This window comes from Coenobita brevimanus, chromosome 38 (assembly GCF_032717465.1).
Source record: "Coenobita brevimanus isolate Jiangsu-jjx chromosome 38, ASM3271746v2, whole genome shotgun sequence".
NCBI classification, from domain to species: domain Eukaryota; kingdom Metazoa; phylum Arthropoda; class Malacostraca; order Decapoda; family Coenobitidae; genus Coenobita; species Coenobita brevimanus.
Window position 1 is genome coordinate 2,216,619 of NC_136991.1, and position 25,882 is coordinate 2,242,500.

The 25,882-nt window shown below is 46.5% G+C and overlaps 1 protein-coding gene across 1 annotated transcript in view; it reads left to right on the top strand.

Moving 5' to 3' along the window:
• LOC145396485 (unconventional myosin-XVIIIa-like) overlaps positions 1-25,882 on the top strand; it is a 474,506-nt gene that overhangs the window by 18,902 nt on the left and 429,722 nt on the right. The window contains exon 2 of the mRNA XM_080269857.1: positions 14,836-14,970. Coding sequence (XP_080125983.1) covers positions 14,836-14,970 — 135 coding nt within the window. The remainder of the gene's footprint in view (positions 1-14,835; positions 14,971-25,882) is intronic.

Sequence of the window (25,882 nt, forward strand, 5' to 3'; positions counted from 1 at the left end):
AGTGTTGTGTAAGAGGGGGCGCTGGTGATCAGACGTCGGCTACTTATTTGTGTCAGAGCGAGGCTGTTGTTACCGTCACGCCCACTACCATCTTTGTCCCGCACACCACAACACCGCACCACCACCGTGACACCAACACAGACCCACACCACCACACCCATACACAGCCGCACCACCACACCCCAGCATCACCCCACCACACTCATACACAGCCGCACCACCACGCTAACGGAACTCCACCCCACCACACCACAATGCCACATCCACACCACCCAACCATCACAACGCCACCCCACCACACCACCCCTACACCACATTCAGGAGCTGTACCTTGCGTGGCCTGTGCAGACACGCAAGACACGAGGGAGAGAGCGAGTCGTGATGCATGTAGGGAGGAGGAGATGGACTTTGAGGATTCCCTGGAGCATGAGGCTGGGGCTGTGAGTGAGAGCGAGATGCAGTCGGGAGGAGAGAGGGAGAAACCAAAGGAATTATCTTCGCTTAAATCTACTCCAGGTGGACTAGAAGCGAGGAAGCGAGAGATGGAACTTTATGATGATTCAGTAGATCCTGCTGGTGAGAGTGAGAACGAGAGACAGTTACGAGGAGAGAGGGAGAAAACGGAGGAATTATCTGCGGTTAAAACTACCACTCCATCTAGACTGGAGGAAAAGATGCTACGCGAGGATTTGAGGGACATTTCAACACCTAAAACTCCATCTAGACTTGAAAACACGATACCGGCCCACAAAAGGTCGGAAGAAGCATCGATGTTTGAAAGTTGCGCTAGAATGGAAGAGACTGTAGTGGATGGTTCAAGTAGAGCTGCACGTCATTTGAAAGGGGAGCTGTTTAACCAGAAAAATAATACATGTAGGTTTGAAACTTGGTCTGTAGGGGAAGAAACGATGCTAGAAGATATGAATAAGGCTGGAAGTCACTCGAATGATTTATTTTGTGATCCACGCGGAGGAGAAGGGACGAGTTTGGACGATGTACCGCGGCCTGACAGTCGCTCGGGATGCAAACCCATCTCCCCTAAGGTCAGACTGATGCTGGAGAGTGTGGAGGCCGGCGTGGTGAAGAGAGTCCGATCACCTACATCAATGGCCCTCCTGGAGACTCGCAGGGTGGCAGGGAGTCCGGTGTATAGTCCAAAAATTTCACAGAGTCCTAAAATTAACTCACACAGTCGAAAAATCCCATCTCATAGTTTTGGCGAAGAGATGGTTGGGGACTCGACAGACGAGGAGGTGACTGATCTCACAGGTACACATGGTCGCTTACCTGGCTGTGAGAGCTCCTTATACAGACACAGGTATGCTAATGACAGGGTAAGTTGGCATAAGGGTGGTGAGGAATGGGTGGGGGACTCAACAGACGAAGACGAGACTGGTGATTCTCAAGACACACACGGTCATTCCAAGGGCATACGGGGTCATTTAGCAGGGTATGAGAAGGAGCGTTCCATTTACAGTGCTAGGTATGTAAATGAAAGGTCAGTTGGCCATAAAGGAAGTGAGGAGGAGAGGAGAAGTGCTGGTGTTGATGAGCATTTATCCACCTCGGTTGTAAACAGCTTTTTGCACAACTCCCAGATTGGTGACAGGAAAAGGGAGTTTGAGCATCTTAGGGGTCACGAAGATGCTAAATTTAACGAGATGAATACAGGTACAAAAGGTAGACGAAATTTGCCAGATCCTCCTTTAATTGGTGATAAAACTAAACTGACCCACATGGACTTGATTGGATTAGGCAAGACGGATGCAGGTAAAAACACACCTGCACAGAGATCTACAGGTGAGAGGGAGACTGATTTACACGCTCACTCCTCTCCCTGTCAGTCCACACCTGTACCACTCACCTGCACAGGGGATGAAGGGAATGACTCGACGTGTAGTAAACAAAGCCGTAACTCATCCCCAAAAGAACACAGGCTTGATAGTAAAGATGGTGGAAGGTTCCAGTCATCCACAGACGGTCGTAATTTATTGGATGACCCTCCCTCTGCCCATCAGTCATCATCATCAGGAGCAACAGCATCGTCATCATCGTCATCCGGAGAAGGTGGAAGCCTGCGGTCATCTACAGGAAATCGTCATGTGTTGGATGACTCTCCCTCTGTCCATAAACCTTCATCGTCGTCGTGTAGAGAAAGGGAGACTAACCAAACCCTTGAGGAGCTCCCTAAAGAGTCTCCCCTCACCCGATTCTCCAACCAGTACCAAAAGCTGTGGGAGGCATACACTAAACACCTTCCATCGAAACTGAAATGCAGCTCAAAAGTCCCTGAAAGTAATAACGCAAACAGGGAATCAACAGAATCTTCCTCGGTGATTCCCCAACCAAGCAGAGATAAACACAGGGATGCAAAGGGTGAATCAGCAGTACTTTCCTCTGTGGTTCCTCAAGTGGGCAGAAATAAATACAGGGATGCCAGCAGTGAATCGGGGCCACCTTTAGTTATCCCTCAAGCCAAGAAAAGTAAACTCAGGGACAACGAGAACATTGATGCAAGCAGTGAATCCACAACCTCGTCAGTGATTCCTCAAGCAGGCAGAGACAAACATGAGGATACTAGCAGTGAATCCTCCCCATCCTCAGTGATTCCTCAGGCCACGAATCCAGGCAGCAACAAGGACAACGAAAGAGCTCAGAAGTTCCGTCGTGAGGATGTGCGTCGGTCCGTGAGTCTAGCTGAGGACTCTGAGGACTCTGTGGAGGGCGAGGCTAAAGGACGACCCCCATCCGTCAGCTCCTACACCAGCACCTTCAATATGGACGTGACGCAGCCCTTTGGACGACCTGCACGACCTTCCCTTCGGCAGGATGGGTCGGGAATAGGGATAGAAATGAAGAAGGGGGCGGGGGTGAAGGTGGGGTCGAGGGATGGGGAAGGAATAGGACAGGGAGCAAAGATAGGGTCACTTGAGGGAGCTGGAAGGACCCGTCGTGGACTGGGTAGGAGGCTCCCTAAAATTCCCGTAGACGCTTCAGTGTGTGGTGGAATTGATGGTGGTAATGGTGGTAGATGTGATGCTGATGGTGGTAGGTTTGGTGTTGGTAGTGGTGGTTTTAATGGTAGCTGTGGTTTTACTGGTGCCAGGGGAAATATAGGCAAGAGTAATCCCAAAGTTGACGGTGTGGATAGTGGTATTATAGGTGATGGTGTTGTCTCTAGGGGTGGTGTAGGCTTTGGTGTTGGTTCTGTTGCATTGAAAAGTGGTGTAATTCCCGGTTATAGTGGTACGAAGACTGGTATTATCCCCAGTACTACTGTTGGCATTGGCGGTATTACCCCTAGTACGGGCGTTGGCATTGGTGGTATTACCCGTAGGACAGGTGTTGGTATTGGTGGTGTTAGTACGACAGGGCATCATACCAGAGAGCGCCGTCTGCCACAACTCCCGGAACAACAACAACAACAACAACAACAGGCCCCTAGTACCTCCCCCCGTGCCGGCCGACTGTCACCCCGGACGGTGTTCAGAATACGCGACGTGATCAGGTTCTGGAATGCCAAGGTTGCTGAACAGGATGACGAGAGGGGGCAGGGGCATGGAAAGACGAGCCTGTGTGACGCAAGGGAGGAGGGCCCTGGAGAACGGAGCCTGTTTGACACAAGAGAAGAGAAGGATGGAAATCTGAGCCTGTTTGACGCTGGAAAACAGGGCCCCAGTATGTCAAGTTCAGGTGAGGGTGGAGAAGGGGACAGGAATTCAGACTTGCTTGACACGAGAGAAAGGGTACACAAGGAATCAAGTTCAGGTGAAGGGAAGGAACTTGGCCTAAAAAAAGAGGGCTCCAATATGTCAAGTTCAGGTGAGGGTGGAGAAGGGGACGGGAATTCAGACTTGCCTGACACGAGAGAAGGGGTACTCAGGAAATCAAGTTCAGGTGAAGGGAAGGAACTTGGCCTAAAAATTCCAAGGTTCGGTGACACGAGTAGTCTTGGGAGGAATATCTCACGCTTTGGATCATGGAACTCTGTATGTAGGAGTAAGAGTGATGAGAAACAACGTGAGGGAGAAGAAAGAAAACACATCCCAGTTGAAGTTCCAACCAGTTCCGTACTTGCATCCTTAAAGACGAATCATGCCTGGAAAATTTCATTCGACAATTCATGGAAAACTGTGCATGAGAGTAAGAAGAGCGTGTTAGATTTGCCAAAGGATGATAGGAGCCACGTAGGTGTTTCTCGGCGTGAACAGTCGCAGAGGAAATTAACGACAGGAGAAAAATGGATGGGAAAAGATGGTTGTGCTTTGGGTATATCGAGTGATGCTACATTGCCGCACGGAGATGAGGGTGGAGGGGATGGAAAGGTAGATGGAAAGGATGAAAGAGAGGGTGGAGGAGATGAAAGTAAGGGTGGAGAGAGGGAAAATGGGGGCGGAGGAGATGAAAAGATGGGTGGAGAGGATGAAAAAGAGGGTGGAGGGGATGAGAATAAAGGTGGAGAGAAAGAAAATGAGGGCGGAGGAGATGAAAATGAGGATGGAGGGGATGACAGGGTGGGTGAAATAAGTGGAGATGAGGACGAAGACTGTGAAAATAAGTATGGAGACGGTGAAGATGTGGATGGGGGAAATGAAGGGCTGGTCAGAAGAAGTGAGGAAATGAATGGACGAGATGAAAATGTTACCACAAGTGATAAAATAGGTGAAGCTTGTGAAGATGTGGACGGAATAAAAGAAGAAGCACACAAAGACTATGGAAATTTTGTCAAGAGCAGTGAAAAAACAAATGAAAATAATGAAAATGTGAGAAAAGGCAGTAAAGATTTGGATGGAGGCAGAGACGGGGGATGTGATGTGGATGTGGGAATGGATGGAGGGGATGTGGGTGTGTCTGGAAGGGGTGTGGGAGTGGCTGTGGTGGAGGAAAAAGGTGGAGGAGAGGTTTTGGTGATGAGTGAAGTGGATTCTTTGAGTCTCCCCCCAAATTACACCCCTCCACCCCCTCCCACCCAAACCCCTCCCAACTACACCCCACCTCCTCCTCCACTTGGTTCATCTACACCTCTCCCAGCCCTCTCACCCCTCCCCACACCCTCCCCCGCTAATACACATCTACCCACATCGTCCCCCACCCACACATGCTCACGCCTACCCTCTCCCACCCACACAGACCCACCGACACCCACCCACACACCCCTTCCCACACCCTCGCCAACCCATACATCCTTATTCACGCCCTCCGCCACCCTCACCCCCCTCCCCACGCCCTCCCCCACCCAAACACCCCTCCCCACACCCTCCCCCACCCACACACCCTTCCCTAGCATCACCTCCCTGCCTTCGACACCCCAACCTATGCAAGACGTCACAGCTTTGCCCTCCGTCACACCCGTCTCCTCCGTCACATCTCGGCCTGTGACGAAGCTATCGCCAGTAATATTTCCATCTACCGTCACAGCACCCCTATCTACCGTCACATCTCAACCTTCGACAACCCTGCCCACCGTAACAAGTGCCCCGTGTACCGTCACACCCTTGCCTGCCGTCACATCTCAGTCCACTAACCCACCCGAGGTCACCGTCACAGATCTGCCCATCGTCACAACACCCATGTCTACCGTCACATCCCAAGCTGCAATGACCGTATCTGCCGTCACACAGTTAGAGTCATCATCCGTAACACACCTCCCCACCGTCACAACCCACCTATCAACCGTCACAACACCCCTATCCACCGTCACATCCCAGGGAATGACAACCGTACCCACCGTCACAGAACAACAATCATCATCCGTCACACACCTACCAATGTACTCTACACATGGAGAGGTAAATTGTTTCTGAATTTGCCCTGTAGATTTCTCAGCAAGGTTACTGAAAAGAGGTCTGAATGATGATGATGATGATGATGATGAAAAGGTAAGTCGTGTTATGTTGTGGTTCGTAAAAGATATATATGTCCTGTGTACTGTAGATTATTTTCACAAATGTTGGGTATACCTGGAGCCACAACAACAACAGCAACAGTATAACAACCCCTTCAGTCCGCGTACATCTCACCTGAGCTGTATAAGGTCGTCTGGGGTTACTTAGAATTAAATAAGAAAATGCCTTCCACGAGCTGAGGTATTTAATTATGTAGCCGTATACACTAAAAAAAAAAAAAAAAACTTGAGAGAGAGAGAGAGAGAGAGAGAGAGAGAGAGAAACAGGTGTAGCCTACCTTATCTTGCCTAATCACCCCATACGCTACCTTTCTCCCCCTATCCCTCCTATTCTCTCCCCCTCCCATTCGGTACCTTTCTCCCTCTCCCTTCCCTTTCTCTCCCCCCTCCCTTTCTCTCCCCCTCCCTCTCTCCAATCCCCTGAGGCTGCGTCCGTGGGTGGTAGTGGAGGAGGAGTAGGAGGAGGAGGAGCGGGGGTTAAAGTACCGTACCTGGCGAGAGAAATAAAGAGTCTGCCACTTGGACAAGCCGTGTGGTATGGCTGGTGTTTATGGTATGGGTATTGTGGCTCTGGTATGGGTATTACGGCGGTGTAAGCTTGCGTAGGAAGGGATTGAGGTTTGTATTTTTAGATGGTTGTGGTGGAGTGGAAGACGGTTTCTGGATATTACCTGCACCATATGTAATAGTGGGATGATGATGATGATGGTGGTGGTGGTGGTGGTGGTGGTGACGATGGTGATGGTGATGATGTTGATGGTGACGATGGTGATGGTGATGATGATGATGATGATGATGATGTTGATGTAGGGTTAGGGGTGGCTAGTATAATTCAGGTTAGGTAAAGTTAGATTATGTTTGGTTGTGTTATTTATTTTTACTATTTTTTTTTTTCAAGATTTAGGGAGAACTAGAGTACAGTATAAAGAATGTGTGTGTGTGTGTGTGTGTGTGTGTGTGTGTGTGTGTGTGTGTGTGTGTGTGTGTGTGTGTGTGTGTGGAGGCGAATCAGGAAGTGTACAAAAGCCACTCAATACCTCGCCTGCCGAACTGTACAAACACTTGGCTGGGCATTGTGTGTGTGTGTGTGTGTGTGTGTGTGTGTGTGTGTGTGTGTGTGAGAGAGAGAGAGAGAGAGAGAGAGGATAAAAGCAAAGTTTGTAAAATGATTGTCATGTGATAATTATGGTGTGTGTGTGTGTGTGTGTGTGTGTGTGTGTGTGTGTGTGTGTGTGTGTGTGTGTGTGTGCGTGCGCGTACGCTTACGTGCGTGCGAGTGGGGGCGTTAATTCCCACCTTGTCTGGCTGTCTCTGCCTCCTCCTCCACCTGCAACTCCACCTCTACCCATCCATCTATCCACATTGTTTTACCGCCTCTGTGGTGTTTTGGTGGGGGTGGTGGAGGTTAGGGGGGATTTAGAAGACACGAGGAGAAGGAAGGGATAATCAGATGAAGAAAAGATTTATTCCTTAAGAACAAGAGGTCTTTCCTAACCTAAATATAATCGTCAGGAGGGAAGAATTAAATTACAAAGGTGTCTACGTACTGAAGAAGTCAAAATAAAACTAAAAGAGTGATAATGTTGACTAAAATCCATGTTAAAAATCTGGCTGCCTGTTCGTCCCTGCCTCGGCCTGTCTCTTACTGTGGGTTGTTTGGCTTCCCTCCCTGTAGGCCTGGTGAGAGAGAGAGAGAGAGAGAGAGAGAGAGATGGACTAATAAACAGTACTTTCCATATGTTGTAAGCCTATGTGTTAGTAGGTAATGCTAAGAGTGTACTGCTTTTCATGTACACCCCAGAGTCCTAGAGTAACGCCATATGACAGCCCGTTACACCAGGGGGGAGGGGAGGAAAGGAGAGGAAAGGGGAGGGGAGGGGAGGGGGATGGTGTTATGCAGATGACGGTGTTACGGTCGCCAGTGCTGTAGTGTGTTATTAACCGGACCTAAGGCTACATACACATCAAGTAGACTGGAACGTGTGTGTGAGAGAGAGAGAGAGAGAGAGAGAGAGAGAGAGAGAGGTGGTAATGAAAGAAGGAATGCTGTGATAGAGGATAGCCTACGTGTGCCTGAGAGTGGGTGTGGTAATCTCTCTCTCTCTCTCTCAATTTTTTTAAAGCTTTTTTGTTTTGTTTTTTCCTCACTTATTCACCCCCCCCACACATATACATATTCATGATCAAATGTGTGTGTGTGTGTGTGTGTGTGTGTGTGTGTGTGTGTGTGTGTGTGTGTGTGTGTGAAATAACAAACAGCAGCTTGTAAAGTATGGTACATAATTTATTAATATTGACGGTAGACACAATTTTCCTTATGGCACTCGTCTAATTGGGAATCGTCTTGGTTGGAATTGCTTAAGTGGGATGGTAAAATCCTCTGAAAACGGTGGAAATCGTCGAGGCAGGATGACACCCCCCCCACCTACCCACCCACCCACTTACAGACTGATAGCCTATCTTTCCATTCTGCACTGATATACCCACATCCACATGATTCACACCCACACCTCAGCCTCACCTCCTTCCATCCCCACCCTTTACCTATCCCCACCCCCACCCCCAGTTCCCCACATCCCCCAGCCCCCCACAACCCCAGACCACAGTGCCAGCCTCATATCCTAGTTGCCTATCCCACACTATGTCTTCAATTAACATATTTATCAGCTCTGTGGTCCCTCACGTTATGTCACTTTACCTCACTGCACCTCAAATTACTTCATCTTACCTCGTACATACTCCACCTGCGATTTGCCTTACCTCACACCTGCCTTTCCTTACCTCACCTCACGTCACCTCATTCCACTCACCTCACACCCTTGTCTCATCTCCCCTTACCCCACACTTCTCTGTCCTCATCTCCCCAGACCATAGCGCCTACCTCACATCCTGGTTGCCTATCCCACAGCACCCAGTTAACACATTTATAAGTAAAGTGGCCCCTCACGCCTTGACACTTAACCCCTCCCCACACCTCTCTCATCTCACCTCATCCACACCTCTTACTCCCCACCTTGTCTCTCCTCACGTATACCCCATTTGACGCACCTCATCTCATCTATCTTCTCTTGTCACCTCATTCACACCTTTTCTTATTTTCCTCCCTCACCTCACCTTTACCCTTCCTCCTTATCAACCTCGTCTACCTCTCATTTCACTCACACCTCTATGTCTCTTGCTTCCCACACACCTCATCGCATCTCATCCTTCGCAGCATCACCCTCACTTCTTACGCCACCTCACCCTTATTTCATCTCACCTGTCTCACCTATCACCTACAAATTACACCGCACCTCACACCACACCTAACCAAACCATACCTACACCTCCTTCATATCACACAGCCTCATCTCCCCTCACCTCACCTCACTTCACCTCCCCTCCCCTCACCATGCCACACCACACCACACCACACCACCTTTCAGCCCTAGTCCACTTAGATAAACGTAAAGTTATAATTGTGTTGAAATCAGTTCTATCCACTCTCTCCACCTAACTTGATCTCTCTCTCTCACTCTCTCTCTCTCTCTCTCTCAATAAAAGTCAGGAATGAGTGAAAGGAACACCACGCCTGACCAAACACGATAAAATATAACGCGTTCGTGTGTGCCATTTCGTCACCTCCCTACTCCGAATTGAACCCAGGACCATGCGGACAGAAATAAAGCTCTACGTAATAAGCTCTCTCATTCCTATTTGTATACTTTGTTCACTTTATCTTGGCCCAAAACTGCCATCCCTCCGCCTTGAATCCTGAGTTAGAGCAATAGATTAGCACTAGAATATGATGCTAGTCACGAAGAAGTGTTTTGTGGTTTCAGAGTTATTTAGCTTTTATTGTTGTTGTTGTTGTTATTATTATTATTATTATTATTATTATTATTATCATCATCATCATCATCATCATCATCATCATCATCATCATCATCATCAATCATCATCATCATCATCATCATTCTTGTTGTTATTATTATTATCATTATCATCGTTATTAATGTTATTGTTATTATTATTATTTTATTATTATTAATATTATTATTATTATTATTATTATTATTACGGTATTATCTAAAGGTGTTAATCAGCTTCTTGCGCTACCTGAGAGCATAAGAACGGGTTTGGGTGGGTGTGGGGCCATGAGGTGAGGTGGCCTATAAGAGCAAGGTGGCTCATAGGTCAGGTGTGAGACTCATGGCCCCGTATTCCGTAACACTTGTTCCTTGGCGATTTATTTCTTTTATGACCCGTATTCCCTAACACCTCTTCCTTGGCGATTTATTTCTTTTATGACCCGTACTCCCCGATGATTTTCGTGACTATGTGCCTTGGGCTTAACACCTCTTCTTTGGCGATTTCTTTTTTTTATGATCCGTACCGGTAATCCCTAACACCTCTTCCTTGGCGATTTATTTCTTTTATGACCAGTATCCCCTAACACATCTTCCTGGGTGATTTATTTTTCTTATGACCCGTATCCCCTAACACCTCTTCCTTGGCGATTTATTTTTCTTATTACAACTTTCTGTCCTCTTTGTATAACACCTCTTCCCTGGCGATTTATTTTTCTTATTAAAACTTGCTGTCCTCTTTTGTTTTAAATCATACTCTGCATCAATAGTATAAGAACGATATTAGCCAGTCCTGTCCAGTAATCGGTAAGGAAGAGGTGTTAGGTAGCCATGGCATTAGGAGAGGGAGACCCAGAGTGAGACAGGTAGAGAGCGGAGAGACAAGAGCAATTAATCCCTTCAGTCCGGTGAGGTATTCTTCAGCTTTATCCTTGATATATACAGACGATTTTATTTAACATGGGAAATATATCACTTACTACCGGGGATGAGACGGAGGGATGGAGTGGAGAGGTATATGAGAGAGGGGGGTGTGAGCTGGAAGCGGGGCAGTGAAATGACGGGGGACAGGGCGACGTGGAGGCGATTTGTTTGTGGCCACCCTTTACGGGATTAAGGCGTCTGGCAATAGATAGACTAACGGGGATTTAGTGAAGAATATATTTAACACACACAGTTCAAAATCTGTCCTGAATAAAATCATGCGTAATTAACAGGTCTAGAGCGGAAAAGAAATTAAGGTTGCTGAAGAAGTGAGGTTAGTGGAAGAAGGAGGGATGGGAGGCAGAGAAGGGTGAAATTAAGGGTAGTACAAATATATCACGTGAAATTTGAAGTTCATGAGAGGAGGAAGGGAAAAGGAGGAGGAGGAGGAGGAGGAGGAGGGGAAGATCGAAAACGTGGTACAGTGGTAGATGGAAATGGCTAGAATAAGCAGCATTAAATTAGAAGTGAAATTCGTGAGACGAGGAGGAGGAGGAGGACCGAGAAACGCTTTGGTAGAGGGGAGAGAGTTGCTTGAATAAATCGCATCAAATCAGAAGTTAGGTTCGTGGGAGGAGGAGGAGAGGAAGACAGAGAACGAGGCGAGAGACGAACAGATAGGTCAGAAGTGATGCTGGAGGAGAGAGAGAGAGAGAGAGAGAGAGAGTAGCTTAAGATCACAAGTCAGAAGTGAGGGTGATGGGAAGAGGAGTACAAAGGGAGTGGGGAGAAGCCAGAGATCGAGCTGGCAGAAGAGCAGATAGGTCAGACGTGAGGTGAAAGGAAGGGGGGAAAAAAAGAGAGAGGATGAATTAATAGCTTAGAATAGATATAAAAGACAGGCAAGTAGATAGATAAACAGAGAGGCATAGACAGACAGACAGGTAGACAGGTAAATAGGGAAGTCGACAGGTAGGCAGTTTACTTATTATTTCTTTCATCACATACATCTCCTCTCAGCTGAAGAAAATCGTCTGGAGGTAGCAAGAGAAAAAGTCAAGGTGCTGAAGGGGTTAGAGTTGATTACAGGTGAACTGAATGGAATGTCGGTGAGATTATTATTGGCAGGATCACAGAAGGTTATAAAGTCAAGCCAGTGTAGGGTGGCTTGTGTTAGTTTGGGTGGGTTGGATTAGTTAGTTTGGAGGTAGTTTAAGTTGGGAGTGGGTTTAGGTTGGGAGTAGGTTAGGTTGGGAGTGGGTTAGGTTGGGAGTGGGTTAGATTGGGATTAGGTTAGGTTAGGCTAGGGTAGGTTGTCTGGTTATGTTCAAGCGTGTTGTGCTGTGTTAATTTAGGTGAGGCGAGGGTAGGTTGTGTTATGTTTTGTTAGGTTGAGTTGGGTGAGGCTAGAATAGGTTGTGTTATGTTGTATTGTGTTAGGTTGGGTTAGGTAAAGTTAGGTTAGGTTGTTTAGTAGGTGAAAGAAGCTTAGATTGGGTGTGAATATAGTTATCCTCCTTAGAATTTCCTCCAAGTGGACATAAATCGTTGGGAATTGACCAGAATATAGCACACGAGTTCTAACATTGTTGTGTATAAGTATTAGAGGATTATTAGCCCATTTACCACCTACGTCTTCTCTCTGCTGAATAAAATCGTCTGAAGGTAGCCAGAATAAAATACAGAGAGTAGGTTTGAGTATGGTAGTCTGTGGGAACAATTAGATTCGATTGGGTCAGGATTGGTTATGGTAGGTCAGGGCAGGTGAAGCTAGGTTAGAGTAGGTCATATTAAGCTGGATATGAAAAACAGAGGAGTAGGGATGTTAGGTCATACTGGATAGGTAGGTAGGTAGGTAAGGTCACACGCTCACCTTTGACCCCGTGACCCCTAGAGCATTACCTGTGACCCCAGCAGTGCCTGTGGGGGTCAGGGTGATCATGTGCCCTCGTGCCTACCCCCCCCCCCCACCAGTCTTGCTTCAGTCCAGAGGTGAAAGTGGACGGGTGTGTGTACCGGTACTCTTTATGACCACTACATACATACATACGTACATGCTACATACATACATACATACATACATCTTTACAGTCATACATACATACATACACATCCATCCATCCATACTTACATTCATACATACCGGTACATACATACATACAAGCTGTACACACCATACGTACACGTACTTCAGTACATACATACATACACACACATACGTACATCCATTCATCCATCCATCCATCCATCCATACATACATACATACGTACATACATACATACACATGGGTATATACGGTACATAAATACATACAAGCATACATACATACATACAAACACATCTCTCTCTTTCTCAAATCCGGTTTAAGATGAATAAGATGAAGATGGTGTGATATATACCAGTCATGTCAGTGGTTACGGGTCACCTCCGTGTGTGTGTGTGTGAGAGAGAGAGAGAGAGAGAGAGAGAGAGAGAGAGAGAGAGAGAGAGAGAGAGAGAGAGAGAGAGAGAGAGAGAGCAGTATAAAAGGATAAAAATAGTGAGGCACAAAGAGAGAGAGAGAGAGAGAGAGAGAGAGAGAGAGAGAGAGCAGTATAAAAGGATAAAAATAGTGAGGCACAAAGAGAGAGAGAGAGAGAGAGAGAGCAGTATAAAAGGATAAAAATAGTGAGGCACAAAGAGAGAGAGAGAGAGAGACGTCTAAAACAATTATAGCTCTACCACCACCTCCTCTCACACTTCCTGCACGGCAACAAAATGGCGGTGTTGTCCCTCCGTCTCACAGCCCTGGTTGACGAAAAATTGATGATGATGATGGTGATGATGATGACAGTTGTTGTGATGATGGTGGTGATAATGGTTGTGATGATGATGTTGATGGTTGTGATGATGATGATGATGGTTGTGATGATGATGATGATGATGGTTGTGATGATGATGATGAAGATGGTTGTGATGATGACGATGATGAAGATGGTTGTGATGATGAAGATGGTTGTGATGATAACGATGGTGATGACTGTGATGATAGTGATGTCTTAAGTACCTCACACATTTGACAAGGTGATAGCCTCTGAGATAGATAATTGATATGATAATGACGTAATACTGATAATGATACTGTAATTATTTATTGTTGGTATGGGGGTAGAGACATAATGGTCCTATTGTGTTAAGTAATTAGCCTGGGATGTATTATTATGCTGCTGGTAATGGGTTTAATGACGCTGTTACTGATATGCTAATGATAGTACTGGAATTAATGATGTGTAATGGTGCTGATATTCTTCCTACTGTTATATGGTTTTGGAGAGGGACGCCTTCACGTGGTGGCACCCTATATATCCGGGCGGCTCCACTACCCGGTTACGCAAAACATCCTGCGGCCCCCTATCCCCCGAGAGGAGGATGGTGGTCTGCATGGTACAGGACGATTTCAGCCTGCAGTCCACTGGGTTCGCGTTTCAGATGATCCTGGGACCACCACCACCACCATCATCACCACCAACGACAACAAAAACAACAAAACAACAACAACTACTACTACTACTACTACTACTACTACTACTACTACTACTACTACTACAGCAACAACAACAACAACAACAGCAACAACATGGCTGCCTCTAATCCTTCACTTCGATTATTCTACCTTGACCTGAGTAAAAACATCAGGATAATATTGAGGATAAAAAGACATCCTTTGGCTCGGTGGATTAAAGTATGATGAAGAAAATAAATTAATGTAGTAAGGGAGAGAGTTATTCACGTAGATACATATTAAATTTATTCGTAGTAATTCATTCAGGTATGGTTATTCATTTATTTGTTTACAGGTATTGTGTTGTAGCCTTCAAGAGTAGAGTGAAGGTGTGATGGTGGCCAGGTGGGTAGGATGATGGTGATGATGATGATGGTGATGTTGATGATGATGAAGATGATGATGGTAACGACGATGGTGATGATGCATGATGATGATGGTAACGAAGGTGATGATGATGATGGTGATGATGATGATGGTACCTAAGATGATGGTGGTGATGATGATGATGATGGTGGTGGTGGTGGTGGTGGTTTATTTTGTCTGTTTACCTTTTTCCTTAATTACGCTCAGGTGTGTATTTTGTCTATTTACCTGTTTCCTTAATTACTCTCAGGTACAACCCGTGGCCGAGTTGGTAGAGCTCTCAGTGCGTCAGTCAGTGGATGGTCGTGAGGTGACACTTAACCAGGAACAGATTCACAGTGGCACGCTCAAGAGGTCACCTTCAAAGAGACTACAGCATCAAGTGGTAAGTAGGTACCCCGTTTTAAGTGGTCAGAGCGAAGTAGTTACGTGTACAGGTGTTCTGGGTAAGGGTTCGGTAATTGCGACGGGGGATTTGGTGATTAAGTGTGTGTGTGTGTGTGTGTGTGTGTGTGTGTGTGTGTGTGTGTGTGTGTGTGTGTGTGTTTGTTTGTTTGTTGAAGAGGTCACCTTCAAAGAGGCTACAGCATCAAGTGGTAAGTAGCTGCCCCTCTTTAAGTGGTCAGAGCGATGTAGTTACGTGTACAAGTGTTCTTGGTAAGAGTTCGGTAATTGCGGCGGGGGATTTTGTGATTGAGTGTGTGTGTGTGTGTGTGTGTGTGTGTGTGTGTGTGTGTGTGTGTGTGTGTGTGTGTGTTTATATATGAATGAATACTAGCCCCGATGTGGATGTAAAATGGCACATATATTGCGTGTGTCTCAGGGAAGAAGCTATTCCATTTTAGTACAAGTCGATCAGAGGTCAGAATAACAGGTGAAGATCAAAGTTTGGGTGCTACGTCGCTCTTTATGTATTTATTGTATTCATTCTGTGTGTTACGGTGATGGGGTAAGTGTGTGGATGATGGAGTTGGATTACACATGAATACGTAAGAAGGGCAGATAATGGGTATCCTCTAGGCATATAATGGGGTTCTATTCTGGGGCATAACTAATTACACTAAATATCTTAACAGCGTGTGTGAATAAGAAAAAAGGGAGTGGGTTAGGTTGGGTCTTCCTGCAAGCGACTGACACTTTAAGAGGTAGCTAAAGTGCCTGGGATAAGTGGCGTAGTGGTGTCGTGGTTAGTATGAGAAGGGTTAGGTTAGGTAAGGTTTAAGCTGGGTTAGGTTTGATTAGGTTTCTGGCCTTTCCTACAGTCACGAATAGGAGGAAGTAGTTAGGTTAGCTTGGATTGGGATTAGTTGGATAGGATTGAGTTGGGTTAAGCAGCAACAAAGTCTGATTGAGTTGGATCTGGTTGTGATTAAGTTACAAGCGATAAAGTAAGGTCAGGACAAAGACATATTCATAGCAACACCGTGAAGCTTTGCCCTTCACGCGTCTGGCACCTTAAGTGGTAGGTACGCTGTGGTTAAGTGGTGTCAGGGTGGTGGTGTGGGGGTCAGTGTGGTAGAGGCTCCAGACGTAGAGGGGTATTTCCGTCTGGCTTACGTCCAACACCTTTATTCACACCAGGTATATGTCTCACAGGGGATCTATTCACACCAGGTATATGTCTCACAGGGGATCTATTCATACCAGGTATATGTCTCACAGGGGATCTATTCACACCAGGTATATGTCTCACAGGGATCTATTCACACCAGGTATATGTCTCACAGGGGATCTATTCACACCAGGTATATGTCTCACAGGGGATCTATTCACACCAGGTATATGTCTCACAGGGGTCTATTCACACCAGGTATATGTCTCACAGGGGATCTGTTCACACCAGGTATTATTATTATTGGTAGTAGTAGTAGAAATAATGGTAGTTACAAAAGTAGTAGTGATGTGCAGGCCGAAGCTGCATGTCTCCTGCTGTCCACTGTCCTTCCGGGGGATAGGGAGGGAACTGAGGGAAGTGTGTATAGCCGGGCAGTGGAGCGGCCCTTTTACGTAGGTGCCACCAAGTGAAGGCGTCCCTCTATGAATGGGGTTTTGAGAGAGAGAGAGAGAGGGGGGGGGGATTCCTGTAGGCTAACTAAAATCGATGGGGGGGAGGTGAGTGCCAGGACAGAGAGAGAGAGAGAGAGAGAGAGGCCCATAAATAAATAAATAAATAAAAACTAAAAACCCATCCCTAAGCCAAGCCACTTAGCATGACCCAACCCAAGCCAGTGCATCTTACACCAGTCCTGCTGAATTAAAGTGGTGTGTGTGTGTGTGTGTGTGTGTGTGTGTGTGTGTGTGTGTGTGTGTGCAGGAAGAGCGTGGTGCCTGAGTGGACAGGCGAGTGTGCAAGTAAGCAAGCACAAGGCGCCTCTGTCTGCCCCACCCTACACACACACACACACACACACACACACACACACACACACACACACACACACACACACACACACAATTGTACACACGCATACATACATGCACAACGCCGTTCTACATGGTGCACCCGTGTCAACATAGCCTACATGCATACATAATTACAAAACGGTACATTCATTCATTCGTTCATACATACATACATACATACATACGTACATACATGCATGCATACATACATAGAGACATGCTTCATTGTACACACACATGTACGCTCACATACATACATATACGTACTGGTAGTGTAAATTTATATATTCATACACACATAATGTATACAGACATACTGTCTATCTATCTGTCTATTGCCAGACGCCATAACCCCGTAAAGGGTGGCCATTTGACTTTGAGTTATTTGTTTTACGGGGAGGGGCACTAACCCTCCACCAACCCACTTGCTGACACGTAGGGGGCACGTATGGTTTGGTTATATGGTTACCACCCAGCGTCGTAAATGGTTTCTTGGCTTGCAGGAAACCATTTGGCTTGTCACTCAATGTAAAACCACCTGTAAAGGAAAGAAAAGCAATAAGAAGTGACAGGAAAGATGGGAGAAATAGGAAGAGAGGAGGGCAGGCACAAAAAAAGAATGATAAAGGCTAAGGAAGAAGTTGGCAGCACTACATCAAGTGAGTGGATGATGGTCGCCACAACCTCCCACTACAGACGTATTGGCTTGCATAAATACAGTCACATACATACTTTCACAGTACACATTCTCTCTCTCTCTCTCTCTCTCTCTCTCTCTCAGTTTTTGCAGACAGACGCCTAAAGTCTCCCTCGTGGTCCCGTCTGACGGAGGAAATCGATAGGCTGAGAGAGAGAGAGAGAGAGAGAGAGAAACCGGTTCCCTCCCACTCACGCTCCGGTTTGGGTGACTTGAACCGGGAACCAGTTGTTGTTGTTGTTGTTGTTGTTTACTTAGATATTGCCTCCGGTAGTGACGTTTGTATTTCACACACACACACACACACACACACACACACACACACAATCTCTACCTTTCTCTATCCACATCTGTCGATAAGTATAGATAGATAAATAGATAGATTGATCGATAGATAGATACAGATAGATAAAACTAAGATTCACACACTAAGTAAATCCTCCCCATCCCACTACACACCATCCTCCCTCATACACATCCACACAAGTCCATCCTTCGGTCCTAATACTTTTTGTGCAGCTCGAGGTCCTACTCAGATTACTCAAGTCGATAGCACCTCAACTCTCCACGCCATTCCAGCCTCCACACCCTCCCCCTCCACCCTCAGCTCTGTCCCTCCACCCTTAGGTTTGTCTGTCCACCCTCAGGTCTGTCTCTCCACCCTCAGGTCTGTCCCTCCACCCACAGGTCTGTCCCTCCACCCTCGTCTCTCCCTCCATCCACAGGTCTGTCTCTCCACCCTCAGGTCTCTCCCTCCACCCTCAGGTCTCTCCCGCCACCCACAAGAATCCCCCTAACACGTTTTCCCAGGCGATTTATTTGGTTCTATTGACTTTGGTCCGTATTTTCGTAGATTAAGGAAGCTTCATGACACCTTTTTCTAAGCGATTTATTATATTTTTGCCGACCATCGTAACCCAGTCAGTCATACTTTTGTTGGCGACTGTATTCTGGCACTTTACTCCAGGCGGTGAGTACTTTTGTGGCCGACTGTTTCCATCCTACCCCAGTCAATCAGTTAGGTTAGGTTAGATCAGGTTAGCTTAGGTCAAGGTCAGCCAAATTCCCCTCTGACCTCTACACAAGTGACCTGGTGTTGTGAGTTGTTAGCGGGCAGGGTAAGGGTCACGCTGCAACCCTCGTAATGCCTCCAACGACCCTCTCAATGGTCACTTAGCCCAGTAGAACGACTTAACGACCTGAAGTACCAGGGGGTGGGATACAGGATGCAGCAAAAGTACTCACTGCATGGGGTAACGTAGGGGGATGGGGAAAAATGAGAGAGAGAGAGAGAGAGAGAGAGAGAGAGAGAGAGAGAGAGAGAGAGAGGTCTCCCGGAATCTGGATAAAATTGTCTGACAGTACTACGGATTTAAAAAAAAAAAAAAAAAAAAAAAAAAAAAAACCGCCGTCCTTCAGTGGGTTGGCGATTATTCCTAACCCCCTGTGTACGATATTTCTCCCATAGGCCAGATAGATAGGTAGATAGATAGAGAGGGAGATAGATAGAGAGGTAGATAGATAGAGAGGGAGATAGATAGAGAGGTAGATAGATAGAAAAAGATAGGATTCAGACAACGTGTAAGGAACCCCTGTCCCACATCACACTATCCTTAGAGTGATGTTTTTATTTGAGGCATTTTGGCCAATTTATCTTCATCTGACAGAAATGGGTCACTGCCACAGTTCGAATGCTGTTTAGTGATTCCATGGCATTCAGTGAGTCCATGGTATCCAGTAACAGTGAGTCTCCTTGGTTGCTAGTCAGATTAATCCTCCAGTCTGATTATACCTGCTTGGCACCTGAGCTGTAAGGGGTTAGGGATCTTTGTTGGATGTGAGTAAATGTATGAAGTAAGAATGAGTCTCCTTGGTTACTAGTCAAATTAGTCCTCTTCTGATTACACCTGCCCATCACCTGAGCTGTAAGGGGTTGGGGATCTTTGTGGGATGTAGTAAGAATGAGTGTCCTTGGTTACTAGTCAAATTATTCCTCCAGTCTGATTACACCTGGCCATCACTTGGGCTGTTGGATGTGATTAAAGGTGATATAGGTGTAGGTGTGGGTGTCTTCTTGCCTGAGGTCATGGCATCATTACACTTCGCCTTGGTGGTCCACTTAGACACGCTGCTTTCCACTTCCACTCCCACCCATCCACCCATATTGTCTCTCCTTCCACCTTGTCCTTCCATGTTTTCCACCCACACCACACCTCCACCTCGTCACATTGTTTTTACACCTCGTCCTTGGATTTACAGCATCACTTAATTCAGCTGTTTTTCGATTTTTCTCCTGCTCCACCGCTTCATATTCTTCCCAACTTTTAATTAACATATTTCACTGTTTTCCACCTTCATTCATCTTTCCACATTGACTTCCCACCTTGTCTGCCTGTCTCTGCCCTATCCTCCACCTGCAACTCCACCTCTACCTATCCATCCGTCCACATTGTTTTACCTCCTTGTCCCTGGCCGTATGACTTCACATATACTTGCTCTTTTCCTCTCCTCTTCCTTCACCCCTCCGTCTCCTCTTCCCCTCTGTCTCATTTTCCCCTCCGTCTCCTCTTCCTCTCCGTCTCCTTCGCCTCCTCTCCGTCTCCTCTTCCCTTCCGTCTCCTCCTCCCCTCCATCTCGTCCTCCCCTCCGTTTCCTCCTCCCTTCCGTCTCCTCCACACCTTCGTCTTCTCCTCCCCCCGTCTCATCCATCCCTCCATAGACAGGTGCATAGACAGACAAACAGAGAGAATGAGACAGAGGCGAATACACAGGTGAAGGGACAAACAGGTATAGGAAATGAGACATGCAGACAGATAGACAGACGGATAGACAGATAGACAGAGGGTTAATGTCCAGCTCTTCACCAACACCTGTGTCCACCATAAACAAACCGACCTGCAGCCCTGCCAAAGCCCTTCCTTATAAGGCTAGAGGCAGGACGGGTTTTTGCGAGACCCCCCTCCCTAATATGGCCCGGGTCCCGTTTTCTTCCGACCCTCTGCCTACCTTTCCCGCAGTTACCCTCAGTTTATTAGGGCAGGTGGGGTGGGGTGGGTGAATTATGGATCTTTTTTTTACGGTATTTTATTTGTATTTTATTTATTTTTATTTTACTTTATTTATTTGTTCGTTTTCTGGTTATATACGATTTATATTAAGGGGTAACTTTCTTGTATATTTTATTGGTCCTTGTGGGGTGTTATGGGTTAGGTATACATTGCCTTATTATTATTATTATCATCATTATTATTATTATTATTTTAGTGTTATGTTGCCTTTTTTTGTTTTTTTCTTTTTATTTGCCTTATTTACGTTTATCATTTCATTGGCTCATTGATGTGGGTAAGCTATTTATTGTTTTTATTATTATTCTTTATTCCTTTATTTTGTCTCATCTTCTCTGGTTACCATTCTTTTATTAGACCTGCTTCTCACCTGGTGCCAATTATCCTTCTCACAGGTAAAGGTGATGAGAGAAGTGAGGAGTGTGACTGTATATGAGCGTGTTATGTGATGTGGTGATAGAATATGTTTGTGATGTGATAGGGTTGGTGTGGTGATAGCAAGGATGAAATAAGAGTGGTGATAGTAGTGATGAAGTTAACTGTATATATGTGTGTGTTATGTGATGTGGTGATAGATTGTGATGTGGTGATAGATTTGGTGTGGTGATAGCAAGGATGAAATGAGTGGTGATAATGGTGAAGAAGTTGGTTGTATGTAAGTGTTATGTGATGTGGTGATAGAATTGGTGTCAGCAAGAATGAGGTGAGTGATGATAGTGGTGATGAAGTTGGCTGTATATGTGTGTATTATGTGATGTAGTGATAGAATATGTTTGTGATGTGGTGATAGGATTTCTGTGGTGATAGCAAGGATGAAATAATAGGTGATAATTGTGAAGATATTGGGTATATGTGTGTGTTATGCGATGTGGTGATAGGATTGGTGTTAACAAGGATGAGAAGTGTGGTGAAAGTGGTGAAGAAGTTGCCTGTATGTAAGTGTGTTATGCGATGTGGTGATAGGATTGGTGTTAACAAGGATCAGAAGAGTGGTGACAGTGGCGAAGAAGCTGCCTGTATGTGTGTTATGTGGTGATAGGATTGGTGTTAGCAAGGGTGATGTAGAAGTGGTGGTGTTATGGAGTGGGTGAATGTACAGAGGAGAGGTGTGTGTGTTATGCCTTGTGTTCCCAGGGTGATAAGGTGATAGGTGATAAGGTGATAGTGCCGTGTTATCTAGTTCATCGCTGTTCTTATCACCGCGCCAGATAGCAGGGAGGCAAGGGGCAGGAGGTGTGTGTCTGTGTGTGTGTGTGTGTGTGTGTGTGTGTGTGTGTTGATGTAGGGATGGATGGATGAGTATGTTTATGTGTAGGACTATTGGTTGTGATGTAGGCTTGTGTGTGTGTGTGTGTGTGTGTGTTGATGTAGGGATGGATGAATGAGTATGTTTATGTGCAGGACTATTGGTTGTGATGTGTGTGTGTGTGTGTGTGTGTGTGTGTGTGTGTGTGTGTGTGTGTGTGTGTGTGTGTGTGTTGATGTAAAGATGGTTGAATATGTGTGTTTATGTGTAGGACTCAGAATATTGGTTGTGGGTGAGGTAGGTTGCAGGTTGTAAATGTGTGTGTGTGTGTGTGTGTGTGTGTGTGTGTGTGTGTGTGTGTGTGTGTGTGTGTGTGTGTGTGTGTGCTGGAAAGGGTGTGTGGATGGTTTTGAGTCTTGTAGGGGGAATGATTGTGAGTGCGTTGGAAGGGTTGTGGTGGTGGTGGGAAGGGTTAGTGAGTCGAGGGGTTGGATAGGTTGTGAGTGTGGGTGGGTGGGAGTGATTGTGAGTGAAAGATACTGTGTTAAGGTTGTGAATGTAGTGGTGGTGGGTGTGACAGGAGGCAGGGAAGTGATTGTGCTTGTGGTGGTGGTGGTTGTAGGTGGGGAAGGAGGTAGGGAAATGATTGTGAGTGTGGTGGAGTGGTGGTTGAGTGTGGGTAATTGTGAGTTTGAGTTGAAGGGTGAGTTGTGAGTGTGGAAGTAACAGGAAGGAAGTGTGTATATGGGTGTTGTGAGTAGTATGGAGAAGTGGTAGACTGGATGGTTGTGACGGTGGGATGGAGGCTTGGTTGTAGGTGTGGAAGGTTGCAGGGGTGATGTGTCATGGTTGTGGGTGTGGTTGTAGCTGTGGAGGGTGGGTAGGGGACGGGTGTGGATGTTGGGGTGTGGCCAGGGTGGGGTATTGATCAACAGTAGAGAGGGGTGGGGGTCCAGGAGTTGGGGTGTGGTTGGTTGTGGGCATGGAAAGGAGTAGCTGGGTTGGGAAGTTGTGGTGGAGTTGGTTGTGGTTGTAGGTGTGGTAGGGTTGTTACTGGTAGTTGTGGAAGGTGAAGTAGGGGTGGAGAGGTAGAAATTGGAGTGGAGTGGGGTAGATAGCATGTGATGGCTGTGGATGAGGATGAGAGGGGTGGGTGTGTTGATGGAGGTGGGTGTAGGTTTGGAGTGGAGAGGGGAGATCTGCATGAGGTGGGGAGTGGGAGGGGTTGGGGATGGTGGTGGGGGGATGATCTGGGAGAGAGGAGGAGCGTGGTGAGGGGGGGTGTGGTGGTGGTGTAGTTTGAGATGGCTATGGATGAGAGAGAGAGAGAGAGAGAGAGAGAGAGGAGGGGTAACCTAAAGTCATACGTAGTTATACACCTTGTTAAAAAGAAAGGCTAACCATACTAATAACTGCTTTGGCCTGTGGTAGGGCTTGCAGTGTATGGAAGTTAGGTTAAGTTAGGTTGGGTTGGGTTGAGTTAGGTTGGGTTGGGTTGAGTTAGGTAGCAGTTGGAGGTTAGATTATATTAGGTTCCCGAAGGTTAGATCGTTAGTTGTAGGTTAGGTTAGGTCAGGTTAGTTTAGAGCTGTATAATAGATTCATATAGGTAAGTTAGGTTAAGTTAGGTAAATTTGGGTTGGATTGATCAAGTTCGGTTTGTTTAGGGTAGGTTAAGTTGGGTTACGTTGGGTTTAGTAAAGTTAAGTTCGTTGGAGAGTGTTTAAGTTGGGTTAGGATGGATTAAATTGTGTTAGGGTAGGCTCTGTTAACAAGGGTAGATAATGGTGGGTTAGCCTAGGTCAACAAGGGTAGATGAGGCGCGGTAACGAGGGTAGATGAGGCGCGGTAACGAGGGTAGATAAAACGCGGTTACTCTTACACGCTATGCCCCATTATCCCAGCAGCATCAGCAGTGTTTTTGCAGCTGCCCCTTAACGAGTTACTCCTAGGGTGGTTACATCGCCCTATGACTCACCACACCCCGCCCCTTCATACTCACACTGCAGCCCACCACATCCCGCCACACTGCACCAGCCCCGTCATGCCCACCCTGCATCCCGCCACACCCAGTCACACTGCAACACCCACTTTCACACCCAGTCACACAACACCACTCACTTCCACATCCAGTCACACTACACCACCCCCTTCCACACCCAGTCACACTACACCATCCCCTGCATACTCACACTGCATCCCTCCACATCCTACCACACTACACACTTATCCTTACCCCCACCACACACTTTCTTCCACACCTCCACGCCCTGCCATACCTCTCCATCTCCCCACACCACACCACACCATCACAATCACACCATAACCCCACCTTCCCCACCACTCCCTCACACCACACACTCCAGATACACCACCACACCCCTCCATCTCCCCACCACACTACCCCCACACCATCACAGTCACACCACAACCCCACTTTCCTCCCCCCGCACCACTCACCCCACCAAACTCCCCCACACCACTCTTTCTGCTACACCCCCCACTCACACGCACCCCCCCTACTTACTCCCCCCACACTACCTCCCCTCCCATCCTCCCCACCAAATTCTTTCTCCCTTATCTGCTTCGCTTCCTACAACGTCGTATTTTCTCGGTTGGTTTTACGGGCCATTTCTCTCTCTCTCTCTCTCTCTCTCTCTCACACACACACACACACACACACACACACACACACAAATCATCGGGCGGCATTGTCCAACCTCTCCCTTAAGCTGAGAGAGAGAGAGAGAGAGAGAGAGAGAGAGAGAGAGAGAGAATGAGTTAAGAATATGTTGTGAAATTTTTGTGTCAGTGGAAAAAGAACATTCCATTGGTTTTAAGGCGATTACCCCCCGACAGAACAGTAAGTTGTGAGTGCCAGTTGAGAGAGAGAGAGAGAGAGAATGTGTGTAATAATAATAAAAATGATAATATTCGGTTTAATTGTGTGTGTGTGTGTGTGTGTGTGTGTGTGTGTGTGTGTGTGTGTGTGTACATTCTTAGATACTTCCGTTTACCATAAAAGATTTAATAGGATCGATGAACACCATATTTATTTTAATATATATACGATTCAGGTGGACAGCGACATGGAGGCGATTTGTTTGTGGCCACCCCTTACGGGATTAAGGCGTCTGGCAATAGATAGATAGACGATTCAGGACAAAGTATGTAGTCCATTCCCTGTGTCCCTTTTGTACTCTGTGGAATAAATAAGCGACTTTACCCTCACACATCACCACTTGGGCACTAACACAGAACCGTCTATATTGAATCATGCTAGCATTGGTGTGATAGTACGGGTGTGGAAAAATTCTGAAGCCCTCTCCCATTTTTTACAAAGTTGAAATCCATAAATTCTTCCCAGCCTGAGCCAGGATCGAACTAGGACCCTTACACACAGCAGGCCACTCCTTCACCACTTGACCCCCGCCACTTAAGGTGTAAGAGAGCGTGAATACAGGAGGAGGGTCTGAAGGGCCAACCGGAGTCAATAATACGATGCTGTGATTTATGAATAACCCCTGTACGCTTCTTGGACTACCCGCTTAAAACACACACACACACACACACACACACACACACACACACACACACACACACACACAGGTTCTTGGTGTGTAGCCTATGCATTCAAAAATCGGTAGAAGACAGCAAAACACACACACACACACACACACACACACACACACACACACACACACACACACACACACACACACACACACACACACACACACACACACACACACACAATCGGTAGGAGACAGCCAAATTTAAGAAATGGGTTTGAAAGGGTTAATACTATATCTTAATACTTTCTTAGATATTTGCATCAGGATTCCAGGATCTTGATTGGGGAGTGAATGAGGGTGTGGCCCATTGA